The sequence below is a fragment of the Pseudorca crassidens genome, chromosome 12, assembly GCF_039906515.1.
Source record: "Pseudorca crassidens isolate mPseCra1 chromosome 12, mPseCra1.hap1, whole genome shotgun sequence".
NCBI classification, from domain to species: Eukaryota; Metazoa; Chordata; class Mammalia; order Artiodactyla; family Delphinidae; genus Pseudorca; species Pseudorca crassidens.
In genome coordinates this window covers 13,887,329-13,901,632 of record NC_090307.1, presented here as the reverse complement: position 1 = coordinate 13,901,632, position 14,304 = coordinate 13,887,329, and the positions used below count along the sequence as shown (strand labels likewise).

Here is a 14,304-nt window from a genome sequence, read left to right as displayed (position 1 = left end):
TAGCATTGTGGTCAGAAAAGATGCTTGATATGATTTCAATTTTCTTAAATTTACCAAGGCTTGATTTGTGACCCAAGATGTGATGTATCCTGGAGAATGTTCCATGCACACTTGAGAAGAAAGTGTAATCTGCTGTTTTTGGATGGAATGTCTTATAAATATCAATTAAATCTCTCTGGTCTGTTGTGTCATTTAAAGCTTGTGTTTCCTTATTTATTTTCATTTTGGATGATCTGTCCATTGGTGTAAGTGAGGTGTTAAAGTCCCCCACTATTATTGTGTTACTGTCTATTTCCTCTTTTATAGCTGTTAGCAGTTGCTTTATGTATTGAGGTGCTCCTATGTTGGATGCATATATATTTATAATTGTTATATCTTCTTCTTGGATTGATCCCTTGATCATTATGTAGTGTCCCTCCTTGTCTCCTGTAATATTCTTTATTTTAAAGTCTATTTTATCTGATATGAGCATTGCTACTCCAGCTTTCTTTTGATTTCCATTTGCATGGAATATCTTTTTCCATCCCCTCACTTTCAGTCTGTATGTGTCTATAGGTCTGAAGTGGGTCTCTTGTAGACAGCATATGTATGGGTCTTGTTTTTGTATCCATTCAGCAGGCCTGTGTCTTTTGGTTGGAGCATTTGATCCATTCACGTTTAAGGCAATTATTGATATGTATGTTCCTATGACCACTTTCTTAATTGTTTTGGGTTTGTTTTTGTAGGTTCTTTTCTTCTCTTGTGTCTCCCACTTAGAGAAGTTCCTTTAGCATTTGTTGTAGTGCTGGTTTGGTGGTGCTGAATTCTCTTAGCTTCTGCTTGTCTGTAAAGGTTTTAATTTCTCCATCGAATCTGAATGAGATCCTTGCTGGGTAGAGTAATCTTGGTTGTAGCTTCTTCCCTTTCATCACTTTAAGTATATCATGCCACTCCCTTCGGGCTTGTAGAGTTTCTGCTGAGAAATCAGCTGTTAACCTTATGGGAGTTCCTTTGTATGTTATTTGTCATTTTCCCCTTGCTGCTTTCAATAATTTTTCTTTGTCTTTAATTTTTGCCAGTTTGATTACTATGTGTCTCAGTGTGTTTCTCTTTGGGTTTATCCTGTATGGGACTCGCTGTGCTTCCTGGACTTGGGTGGCTATTTCCTTTCCAATGATAGGGAAGTTTTTGACTATAATCTCTTCAAATATTTCCTCTGGTCCTTTCTCTCTCTCTTCTCCTTCTGGGACCCCTATAATGCGAATGCTGTTGGGTTTAATGTTGTCCCAGAGGTCTCTTAGGCTGTCATGTCTTTTCATTCTTTTTTCTTTATTCTGTTTCGCAGCAGTGAATTCCACCATTCTGTCTTCCAGGTCACTTATCCATTCTTCTGCCTCAGTTATTGTGCTATTGATTCCTTCTAGTGTAGTTTTCATTTCAGTTACTGTATTGTTCATCTTTGTTTGTCTTTAATTCTTCTAGGTCTTTGTTAAACATTTCTTGCATCTTCTCAATCTTTGCCTCCATTCTTTTTCCGAGGTCCTGGATCATCTTCATTATCATTATTCTGAATTCTTTTTCTGGAAGGTTGCCTAGCTCCACTTCATTTAGTTGTTTTTCTGGGGTTTTATGTTGTTCCTTCATCTGGTACATAGCCCTCTGCCTTTTCATCTTGTCTATCTTTCTGTGAATGTGGTTTTTGTTCCACAGGCTGCAGGAATGTAGTTCTTCTTGCTTCTTCTGTCTGCCCTCTGGTGTATAAGGCTATCTAAGAGGCTTCTGCAAGTTTCCTGATGGGAGGGACTGGTGGTGGGTAGAGCTGACTTTTGCTCTGGTGGGCAGAGCTCAGTAAAACTTTAATCTGCTTGTCTGCTGATGGGTGGGGCTGGGTTCCTTCCCTGTTGGTTGTTTGGCCTGAGGCAGCCCAACACTTGAGCCTACCTGGGCTCTTTGGTGGGGCTAATTACAGACTCTGGGAGGGCTCACGCCAAGGAGCACTTCCCAGAATTTCTGCTGCCAGTGTCCTTGTCCCCACAGTGAGCCACAGCCACCCCCCATCTCTGCAGGAGACCCTCAAACACTAGCAGGTAGGCTGGTTCAGTCTCCCCTGGGTTCACTGCTCCTTCCCCTGGGTCCCGATGTGCACACTATTTTGTGTGTGCCCTCCAAGAGTGGAGTCTCTGTTTCCCCCAGTCCTGTCAAAGTCTTGCAATCAAATCCCGCTAGGCTTCAAAGTCTGATTCTCTAGGAATTCCTCCTCCTGTTGATGGACCCCCAGGTTAGGAAGCCTGATGTGGGGCTCAGAACCTTCACTCCAGTGGGTTGACTTCTGTGGTATAAGTGTTCTCCAGTCTGTGAGTCACCCGCCCAGCAGTTATGGGATTTGATTTTACTGTGATTGCGCCCCTCCTACCATCTCATTGTTGCTTCTCCTTTGTCTTTAGATGTGGAGTATCTTTTTTTGGTGAGTTCCAGTGTCTTCCTGTCGATGATTGTCCAGAAGCTAGTTGTGATTCTGGTGCTCTCACAGAGTGAGTGAGAGCACGTCCTTCTACTCTGCCATCTTGGTTCAGGGCTTCCCTTTAATTTTTATCTGAGTCATACACACAGCATTAAAAAAGCAAAATAAGGGAGAAAGGCTTACAATGAAAAGTAATACCCCTCATTCTTTCTTACCCACTTCTCAAGCAACTACTCTAACTGCTTCCCTTTTTAGACCTTCTGGTGGTTACCTCCTTGACATGAATTAGTATCTTTACATTGCTGTTTATTGATGCATCAATTTACAACATCATTTATTAAGTCTCTGCTAGGCAAGAGGAGGATTTGGCTGACTTATACTATACCCTACTCATGTCAATTTTAGGTAGTTATTTTAGTTCTTCTATTTTTCCTTATGAATCAACTTTGAAGTATAATTTATATATAAGAAAACGGAACCAAAAAAAAAGAAAAAAAGAAAATGGAACCATTTTAAGTATCCGGTTAAATGAGTATTGTCAAATGATTCACCCATGTAACCATCATCACAGTCAAGACGTAGAACACTTCCATCAGTCCAAAAGTTTCCACATGCCCATTTATAGGCACGCTTACCCTAATTCCCAGGCCCAGACAACAATTGATCAGCTTTCTGTGACTATAGATTAATTCTGTCTGTTCTAGAATTTTACATAAATGGAATAATACAATATGTACTCTTAATGCACCTGGTTTCTTTTACTCATTAAAAAATTTTTAAGATTCCTCCATGTATTTGGGTTCATCAGTTGTTCATTTTTTTATTAATAAGTAGTTTTCCATTTTATGGATATAGCATAATTTGTTTATCCATTCAAGTGCTGATAAACATCTGGGTTGTTTCCAGATTTTGGTTATTATTAATAAAGCTACTATGAAAATTCCTGTACAAGTCTTCTGAGTACATATTTTTTCCTTCTCTTGGGTAGGTATCTAGGAATAGAATTGCTATTCTATTCAGAATAGCAATCAGAGGGTAGTGTTAAGTTTTTAAGAAAGTCTTGGTTTCCTCTAGGTCTAACTCACATATAGGATAGTTGCCAGTAAGTTGTGGGTATGTAATAAAAATTGCTATGTCATGTTTCAGGATTAGCAGGAGGGGTGCCTGCCTCTGCCCTTTGGGCTGGGGTGGAAGGAAGCTATGAATGCTAGAGTGGAGGACAGGTTTTCTATGAGGTAGAAGCACATGTGTCACAGCAGTGAAATTCTTCACATCTCCTCAGCCTCTTTCCAGGTTTTTCCCTGGGAGTAAAATGCAGAAAGTAGTACTTCCTACGTGGGGATGAAGGAAGGAGGAAAGAGGCCATGGAGAGCCCACTGGTACCATCACTGGACTGAGAGACATGCAGTTAATCCCCTTCCTCACTCCTGAGCTCCATATTACTGTCCGACTGAGTCTGGAGCCTCTGGGCTTTTCTGTTCCTTTGGCAGCACTTGCTGATAGATTCTGGGCTGCTGATTCCTCTCTTGGATTATCCATCTTCTAGGAATTTGTTGAACTTGCATTTGCTGATGGTCATTTTTCTATTCTCTTCACTTTTGCTGGGTTTGTTATTTTATTGAAGACTTGGTAGAGAGGAGAAAAATGATTATCTTTGGTCTGTGGTCCTCACCCAGAAATCAATGGATTTGATTCAGTGCAGACGTCTAATATTAAATCTTACCCCTGAACCGTCCCTGGCCAAGCTCATCAATGACCCACTGTTTAATCCAATGCATGTCTTTATGTCTTTTCCTACCTACTCTCTCTGTAACATCTCAATAACCTCCCTCCTTCCTGAATGTTCTTTTGATTTCCACCACACTACTCTCACCTGGTTTCCTCCTGCCTTTCTGGCCACTTCTTTCAGCCTCATTGCCACACCTCCTGTTCTCTACCCATAAATATCAGTGGTTCCTTAAGGTGCCATTAGATCTTTGCGTTTATTTATGCTACACATTCTCCCTAGATCTTGTGACCCAATGCGCTCTTCTAAATGCTACTCTTGCAGTGTCTAAACAGTCCCTCTCCTGACAAGCCTTCCCTTACCCTGCAAGGCTGAGGTAGGTGCCCTGACTAATGTCCCCACAGCACCCAAGAGACTATTCTAGAAATTCTCACACTGCACCATATTGTCTGCTCATGAGTCTGTTTCCTCCTCCAACCTTAAGCTCCCTGAGAGCCTGAGAATGTGCTTTTCATCCCCAGAAATTCACCTGGTGCATAGCGGGTGATCAATAAATATCTGCCCTGTTGAATTGAGATCATGGATATTTAAAAATGCTTTGTGTTTTATGCATGTTATTACTGGTAATAACAGTGAAATTCGTACTTTGAAGAAAAAAATCTGCCAAGTAAAGATAAATCTCAAGCGAATCAGAGAAAATCAAATCCTTAATTTGCGTAATATAAATTAATGATGCTATGTAGAAATTAATGATGCACATCTTCATGTGAGAATTATATCCTCTTCATTCCTTCACATCTCTTTAGAGCCAAAACCAATATAAATTTCTCCCATCAAAAAGTCTCAAACCCATATTATAGCAGCATTATTCACAATAGCCAAAAGGGGGAAACAACTCAAGTGTCCACTGATGGATGAATGGGTAAACAAAATGTGGTCTGTACACAATAGAATATTATACAGCCTTCAAAAGGAAGGAAATTCTGACACATGCTATAACATGGATAAACCTTGAATATATCATGCTAAGTGAAATAATTCAGTCACAAAAGGGCAAATACCGTACAATTTAATTTATGTGAGCTATCCTAGAGTAGTCAAATACATAGAAACAGAAATTAAAATGTTGGTTGCCAGGGCTGGTGGAGATGGGGAATGAGGAGTTTTTTGCAAGATGAAAACCATTATGGAGATGGAATGATAATGATAGTTGTACAACAATGTGAATGTCCTTAATGCCACTGAATTCTACACTTGAAAAGGGTTAAGATGGTAAATTTTATATTATGTATATTTTGCTACAATTAAGAATAAAATAAAACGTCTCATATGTAATAATGCTATATTTTGTCAGAATATTTTCCAAACAAAATTCTGACCTATGTTTAAAATGAAAATAAATTAATCAAATTATGGAGATAATAAGGAGAGGTATCTCAAATACAAGAAACACTATGAAGGATAAAAACATAATAATAGTTTCCATTTATTGGAGCTTATTTGATGCCAGGCACTGTGCTAAACGCTTTAGATGGATTAATTCATTCAAAACGACAAGAGACAGAGAGAGATTAGAGACGTTAAGTCACTTGCTGTCAGTCTTACAGCTAAAAAGTGGCAGAAATAGATCAATCCCAGGAGCTCTGGCTTAAAGCCCATACCATGACCTACTACCTGCCTGGACACTTTGGGATCAGAGGGCTGGTGAGAAGGACACATTAAAACTTTCCCTAAGCTTCAAACTTAAGAGACTAATGAAAACAAAATTAACGACCTGTGGAGTACCCTCTTTGTGCTTAGCACACAAGGAATGAAAGAGAGTCAAATCAGCTGACTATCAAGGGAGACAGACCTCTATATAAATAACAAGGCGGTACAAGCCTGAGCTGCCTAAGAGGTAGGAACAGAGGAGAGGACTTGTAATCGAGTACCTCACCCAAACCTACACAATTCCTGGCTGAACAAATACTGACTAAAGGAAATAAAATTAGTCTATAAGAATGTATTCTATCTTTGAATGCATTTGAAAACAAAAAGGCAAAAGGATCAACCTTGCTTTCTTCCCCTCAAAGAGAAGAAATTTAACAGATTATGGCAATCGTTGACGTTCAAATCACAATAAACAGGAAACTGACATTTTGTTCAGATTATACTTTAAAACACAATGTTATAGGTATCACATGTTAACATGTTCCCATATTGAAGATTCTGGGAGGCATATGATGATTACATGAAATGTAAACTGCCACAGAAAATTCACACTGCAACTTGAATAGCTTCATTGTTCTTGAGAGAGATTGAGAGATTATGAGAACACAGACACTGGAGTGATCTACCCCAGATTCAAGCAGTTTTCCTTGTACCTTCCTGCTGTTCTGCATTTCTTTCAGACTTAACATCTGTCCCCACATCATCCCAAGGAAACACCTGATAATGTGTTAATGCCAAGAACTGGAGGGACGTGTCTCACCTCCAGAGGTTTAAAATAATTGCTACTTGCTATGCTTACTTCAAAAATCAAATTGAAATCTTCTATACTAAGATACCAAGTTACTATTTTTCACTGCACTCTGAAGAATTCTATGTGAATATATACTATACCTTGTTCCAATATCAAGCCAGCTGCCATAATCTTTGATCAAGAAGAAAAAATGCTGTCAAATAAAACAAAATATGGCTTCATTAAAAACAAAGGCTATATAGATTCAGCCTAAAAGCAACTTTGTTTTAGGATTATGTCCTTCAGATTTCTGACCCCTCAGAACCACTATCTGACTGGAATCAATAAGAATTCGCCCTTTATTGAAATTTTTGCTTGGACTAAAATGAGCAATAGCTTAAAAGCCACAAACAGCATTGCCATTCAATCATATAAGCACAAAAGTGACATCTTGAATAATTAGAAGAAAACCCAGCCAACTTTCATAAAAGACACTAAGTATCGATAATACCAAAGACTGCAGTGAAAGGAAGCCGTATCATCTATTCATCAGCAAACATTTACTGATCGCCTACTATGTGCTAATCATTGTGTTAGGTCCTGGAGATAAACTCTCTTTCAGGAGATTTATAATCTAGTGACTGATTCAGTCAATTTATCAGGCGTGTGTGTGTGTGTGTGTGTGTGTGTGTGTGTGTGTGTGTGTGTGATGAGTGTTATGATTGGAAATACAGGCAAGTACAGGAGCACAAAGAAAGGGGCACACACCCCAGCTGGGGTAATAAGGGAAGGTTGTCCCAATAAAAAGTCTAAAAATCTAAGTGACAAGTAAGAGTCAGAGGAAAGAGGAGGTTGGAGAGATCCGGGGAGAAGTTTGTTTCTGACAGAGGGAGTAACGCTTATAAACATCAAGAGTCCAGGTAGAGCTTGGCAGGTCCAAGGTGAGGCTGGGGTAGAGGAAACAAGGAGGGAGAGGAGAGATACAATGCCAGTCAGGTAAGCAGAACTTAGACCACACATGGCTCTCTAAGTTAAACTCAGCAGTCTGATTCTTCATATAAAATTAATCAGAGAATTTAAATTCTCTTCTGTTAATATGTCTTTGTCTATTTGCCACTTTGTGAGCAAAACTGAAAGCTAATTTGTTCTAACATTATGTGTGGTCAATTTCAGAAATATATCCAGTTCGATATAACATAAAAATGTTCTCATCTGAATCAAGTGACTAGGAATCTGATTTGGGAAGTTACCCTAACATTCGTCTCTCAGCACTTCCAGCATAAGATGTGTAGTGAAGAATTAACCCTATCTAAAGAGAGGTCTGGCCTTTACCTTCAGCTACTAGGAGGCGATTACTAGGTCCTGCCTGATAGGAGTGTTTTGCCTGGGGGACCTCAGCCACTGGACAGTTTAATAATGTGATTTATGTTCAGGGCTTTGGGCCGTGTGTTATCAGTTCTACCTCTAGAAGGACTGGAGATTAAAGGTTGGCCACAGGAACAATATACGATTGGGCTCCAATAAAAAGCCTGGACATCGAGGTTCTGGTGAGCCTGGCTGGCAGTACTCCACGTGCACTGTCACACATCGCTGCCGGTAGAGCACGGCTGTCCCAGCTTCACGGGGAGAGTATGGCCAGACCTGGACCCCTTCTGGACTCTGCCCTCTGCGTTTCTTCCCTTGGCTGATTTTAATCTGTCTCCTTTCCCTGTAATAAGCCACACTTGTGGATATAACATCTTCAGTGAATTCTGTGAGTCCATCTAGTGAATTATCAAACCTTAGGGTAGTTTGGGGAACCCTCCTGAACTTGCAGGTGTAAAATGGGTTCTTTTTGTTAATACATTACATACTAGAGGCCCACCTACCTGTTCTGCACTAGAACTCATTATTAGAGCTAGCATCTTGATAACATCATCCCACTCTGTTCCCTCTTTCCTTCCTTCCCTTCCTCCTCCCCTCTTTTTTCCTTTCTTTTTCAATCTGACAAAATGGTTAAAAATCAGCATTTCAAGTAGGAAAATGGTATATTACCTAAACCTAAAGTTAGCTTTTTCTGTTAACTTCCTATGGAAGTTTCATTTCAAATACAATGTACCATTGAAGACTGTGTATAAAGTGACAGATTCTAATAAATCAAGTTAGGAGATTTCTGACACTCTAAGAAGAGCACTCTTACCACATTATAGGTCATATAAAAAGAAAGTAGTTTATGTGTTAATTATGCCAGCACTTATAACTCAGTATGTAAAGAGTTCACGTACAGAAATGCATTCATATTTCACTTGATTAAATCAACTCATTGGCGGACTTCCCTGGTGGCACAGTGGTTGAGAATCTGCCTGCCAATGCAGGGGACACGGGTTCGAGCCCTGGTCCAGGAAGATCCCACATGCCACAGAGCAACTAAGCCCGTGCGCCACAACTACTGAGCCTGAGCTCTAGAGCCCGCAAGTCACAACTACTGAGCTTGCGTGCCACAACTACTGAAGCTCGCACACCTAGAGCCCGTGCTCCACAACAAAAGAAGCCACCGCAATGAGAAGCCCGCGCACTGCAACAAAGAGTAGCCCCCGCTCACTGCAACTAGAGAAAGCCTGTGCACAGCAGCGAAGACCCAATGCAGCCAAACGTACATAAATAAATAAATTAATATATATATATAAAAAAATCAACTCATTGTTTAGCTTGTCAATCTTATTTATATTGAATATCCAGTAATGCCTTACCAAAGCCATGATGTCTGATATGTTGATAACCATGAGAAAAAGACTGGAAAAAAATAAAGAAAAAACACATGTAATACTGCAGACACATTTTAAAAGCACATTAAAATCAAAATGAAAATAATCAAATAATCTAACATTCTGTTATTAGTATTTCTGCTTCTGAAAATACTACATTTGACAAAGGCTCTTTTCACATTATCATGGACTACAGTCCCACAGTGATGGGCTAGACTTCAAAAATGTTATTTAACACTTTGAATATTTATTTCAATGGTATGAAAGGGACATGATAGAGAACAAACGTATGGACACCAAGGGGGGACAGCAGCGGGGGGGTGGGGGTGGTGTGATGAACTGGGAGATTGGGATTGACATGTATACACTGATGTGTATAAAACTGATGACTAATAAGAACCTGATGTGTAAAAAAATAAATAAAATTTTAAAAAGAAAGGGACATGAATTATGATTATTTAAATTAAAGTTTTTATTTTAGATAATGATGGATTCACATGCAACTGCAAGAAATGATATAGAGGGAACCCATGTGCCCTCTGCCCAGTTTCCCCCACTGGTAACATCTTACAAAACTATAGCACAATATCACAACCAGGATACTGACATTGATGCTATCAAGATACAGAATGTTTCCATCATCACAAGGATCCCTCATGATACTCCTTTATAGCTACATCTATCCTCCTCTTGCTTACTCTCTGTCTAATCCCCAGTCCCTGGAAACCACTAATCTGTTCTCTGTTTCTATAATTTTGTTATTTCAGGAGTGTTGTACAAGTGGAATCATTTGAATCACTTATAACATTTTGGGATTGCCTTTTTCAACTCAGCACAATTCTCTTGAGATTCATCTAAGGTTCTGTGTGTATCAATAGTTTGCTCCTTTTTATTGCCATTATACCACAGTTTGTTTAACCATTCAAGCACCAAAGGACATCAGGGTGGTTTCCAGTTTATGGCTATTACAAATAAGCTGCTATAAACATTTGTGTACAGTTTTTGTGCAAACACAAGTTTTCATTTCTCTAGGAAAAAGAGCCGAGTGCAGTTACTGGATTATGTTGTTTGCGCAGTTTCATGTGAAACTGGATAACTCTTTTCAGAGTAGTTGTACTATTTTACATTCCCACCAGCAATGTCTGAGAGCAATTTCTTTGCATCCTCCGCAGCATTTGGTGATGTCACTATTTTTAATTTTTTGCTTCTTCATCATTATTTTGTCAGTTATAGATTTTACTCTGGGTGGTTTTACCTTTTTACAGTGTTATTTGTTGTTGTTTCTACCAAGTCTAATTTTTCCTGGGTCAAATTTTAGTGCTCTATGGAACCAAAAGGGGGACGTTCTTAAGTCAGTCTTGTGTATAAAAGAAATGTCACAATGTGTAGTAGTAGCCATTTCCAGTTTTATTTTGTGCTGATAACTTCTACCACTAATTTAGCACATAGGTTTTCAGTTTCTATTGTATGCCAGCCACTGTTCTTGTTGCTGGTAGAACATTGGTGAACAGAGCCTACCATCTACTCAGGGAGACAAATAATAAATAGAATGTTTGTAATAACAATAAAATGTCAGGTGGTGTTAAATGTCAGGAAGAAAAGTCAATTGATCGGGGGAGACCTCTATGAGGAGAAGACATTTAAGTAGAGACCTGTGTGAACAGAGTGAACCATGAAACTATATGAGTAAAGAGCACTGCAGGTAGAGAGAGTGTGGAACGTACAAAGGGCATGAAGTGAAAACGTGCATGGTGTATTTGAAGAACAGCAAGAGGGTCAGCTTTAAGCAGAGTGTGCTAGCACAAGAGTTGTGGGAAATAAGGTTGGAGAGATAGATATGCAGGGGCCAGATCACATGGGGCCATTTAGGCCATAATTAGGACTTTAGAATTTTTCCTAGTTGTGACAAGAAGCCATTGGAAGGTTTTAAAGGCTCCTCTGTCTGTTGTATGGATAATAACTGTAGGAGGACAGGAGTAAAAGCAGGGAGATCAGCTAAGAGGCCCCTGAAGATGACTGATGATAGTGGGTTCGTGGAGGTGACTGAAAATGTGAATAGAAAGAAGAGACGATAACAGTGACATGTAGCGAGTGGATTTGGCAATGAGGGATGGATGGATTTGGGTTTGTGCAACGGATTAGAAAAAGAAAACAGGATGAGCAGAGTTCAACAGGAAGAAAGGGAATTGCTGGGTTCAATGTACGACATGTTAAGTTTGAGGGGTCAGTGTTATATTAGGGGGGAATGTCAGTGACTTGTAAAGGTTTAAAGGTCAAAAGAGAAGACATTTATAAAGCCACAACTTTGTCATCTTTGCCTCAGTTCTCTCCCTTTGTATTTAGTTTTTCGTTTTAGAAAAACTAAATACTAAACAAACTAAATACCAAACGAACAAAACTAAAACTCTCCCTTTGTATTTAGTTTTTCATCGTACTAGTCTCAGGTTAAAATTACTACACACACACACACACACACACACACACACACACAAATACACGCACACATATACACACACATTTTGATGAGCCTTCTACCTCTCATCCCACATATCCCCAGGTCTTCTTAAACTTTAATTAAAAGCCCTTCTAAAAACTTGCATCTGTTAACAGAGATGTGAGAAAGTACATGTCACTTACTAGTTTTTTTTTAATTGCATCTAAGTATCTTCTATGTGGTATTGACAAGGTATAAATGCTTTTAATGTTAAATTCATGTAAATATCCTGCAAAAATATACTAAATTAGTCTAGAAATGAGATTTCCACTATTTTTAAATAGTGCAAGAAAACCTTTTTATTATTATTATTATGGCAAATACATAATAATACGCTTCACTTGGTTCTAGCTTAAATTCATCAAGAAGAACATGCAAATTTATGCTAATATTAGTTATTTCTTTCAGCATTGAATATTCCAGTTTGATTCAAGAATAACGAAACTGCTAAGAAGCTACACATTTATCTCGTGTCTTTCAGAGAGGCTGATCAGTCCTGTGCTGATGACACAATTTCATTGCGTCCAAAAAAGCAAATAGTTGAGTTGACAGCTTCTTGATTGCTTAACACTGACTGCTCCAGAAATTCCTAGAAACTCAGAAAGGATACTTCCCATTCCATTTGCCAAAAGTGTAGAAATCAAGACTAAGAAACTATGTAAATTATTGACATCTAGAAGTTAATTTCAAGCCATGTAAAATGATATAATGTTAACACATTTGTCTAATACACATTTAAGAAATAATCCAAAAGAAAACAGAATGATATCCCTTGGAGTTTGTAGGCACAGTTATATCTACAATAAACAAGTTATTAACTACAAGAATTTAACGTTTATATTTTATAGTTTTCTAGGGGGGCTCCTCTCTAGCTTGAATAATATTCTAATAACATTTTATTGTTGAGAAAGCATATTATTCTGCTACAGGCTCTAATCAACTAATTTCCTCTCATGACAACTGAATTCTGACTAAAAGGGTGAAACATTTTTTTCTCATTTTTATAATAAATCTATGTTACTGTGTCTTAATAGCAATCACACAAAATACCCTCAAGCGTTAACTCTCATTTCCTAAAAACTAACAAATTCAATGTTTCTTAAACATTCATCTTACCTTTTTGATGATAACTGGGTAGTTAACTGAACAGCTTCAAAAGCACACATCACAAGAGCAAAGGGGATTAAAATCTGTTTAAAAGAACAACAAATGATGCCATGGGTAGCTGTAGCATTTGAAGAAATATTTCAATTTCTCAAAGTTTGTCTGTATTAGTGAAAAGCCAATGCTGAAATAAAACCGTGATACCAATGACATATAGAATGGTGACGAAAACAGATTTAAAAATCCACATCAACAGCATTTGTAGTATAAAAGATAACAACAAATATTTCAAATAAAGCCTATTCCAAATTTTTGTTCTATTTAACTCAGTATAATAATTAATGACCCAAATCAAATAAACTATGGAGCCTGATGATTTGATTCACAGATCCCTGAACTCATCTGGTTATTTGATACTACAACTCTATTAACATGATTTAGCTGTTTTACCATTGCTTGCTGTTGTTTTATTTTAATACTAATTTATTTCTGATTATAAAATTCATACTCTGTAAAAAAAATGGAGAAAGGTATAATAAAATTTACACTGGTTGAAAAATCTATAATCCAGGTGTAACACTGTTAATATTTTGAGATACTGCTTTCCAGTGACCAATTAAAAAAAAAAATACACACACACAATGTTTAAACAAAGAGGGGAGGGAGAAAATATGGAAAAGAAATGATGTTCAAAACTGCATAAGACTCTTGTTCAAGCGAAGGCTACATGTAGTGAAGGCTACATGACTGAAACAGAGGTCCAGGAGAATTTTCACTTCCAGCCACATCAGTCAAAGAAAGTGACCAAATATATTAGGTCAGTAAAGCTTACTGAATTAAGCTAGAGATTATAAGTCTAGCATTTAGTTTAAACTTCTATTTTTCTTTCTTTTTTTTTTGCTTGTTTTTAATTAAAGGCCCATGATCTTTAACAGACTGAGAAAAGAACAACTACCTTTAAGAAAAATGTAAATAAAGATTAAGGAAACTGTTAATACACATTTCAAAAGAATTCAGTAGAGAATGGGACATGAGAAAATGAACATCTTTTTTTTTTATTTAATATTTTTATTTATGTATTTATTTGGCTGTGCCGGGTCTTAGCTGCAGCATGCGAACTCTTAGTTGCAGCATGTGGGATCTAGCTCTCCGACCAGGGATCGAACCCAGAGCCCCCTGCATTGGGAGTGTGGAGTCCCAGCCACTGGACCACCAGGGAAGTCCCTGAACATCTTTTTTAACATTTCTTAAAATTACATTTGTATTAGTGCAGTAACAAAAAAAAGGATATTAATCCGTTAATAAACACATACTTTAACAATTATTACTTATGTGATCTGAATAGAAGGCAATCAG

General features: G+C 38.0%; 1 protein-coding gene across 7 annotated transcripts in view; it reads right to left on the bottom strand.

Moving 5' to 3' along the window:
- The window catches only part of PIGN (phosphatidylinositol glycan anchor biosynthesis class N), a 111,612-nt gene that overhangs the window by 18,077 nt on the left and 79,231 nt on the right, over positions 1-14,304 (bottom strand). For 6 of the 7 annotated variants that reach the window (XM_067698906.1, XM_067698907.1, XM_067698905.1 and 3 more), the window contains 3 exons: positions 12,961-13,034; positions 9,336-9,378; positions 6,768-6,820 (listed from right to left, as the gene is read on the bottom strand). In XM_067698906.1, coding sequence (XP_067555007.1) covers positions 6,768-6,820; positions 9,336-9,378; positions 12,961-13,034 — 170 coding nt within the window. Of the gene's footprint in view, positions 1-6,767; positions 6,821-9,335; positions 9,379-12,272; positions 12,434-12,960; positions 13,035-14,304 lie in introns of those variants that run through there. The other variant, XM_067698910.1, reaches the window with a different exon arrangement.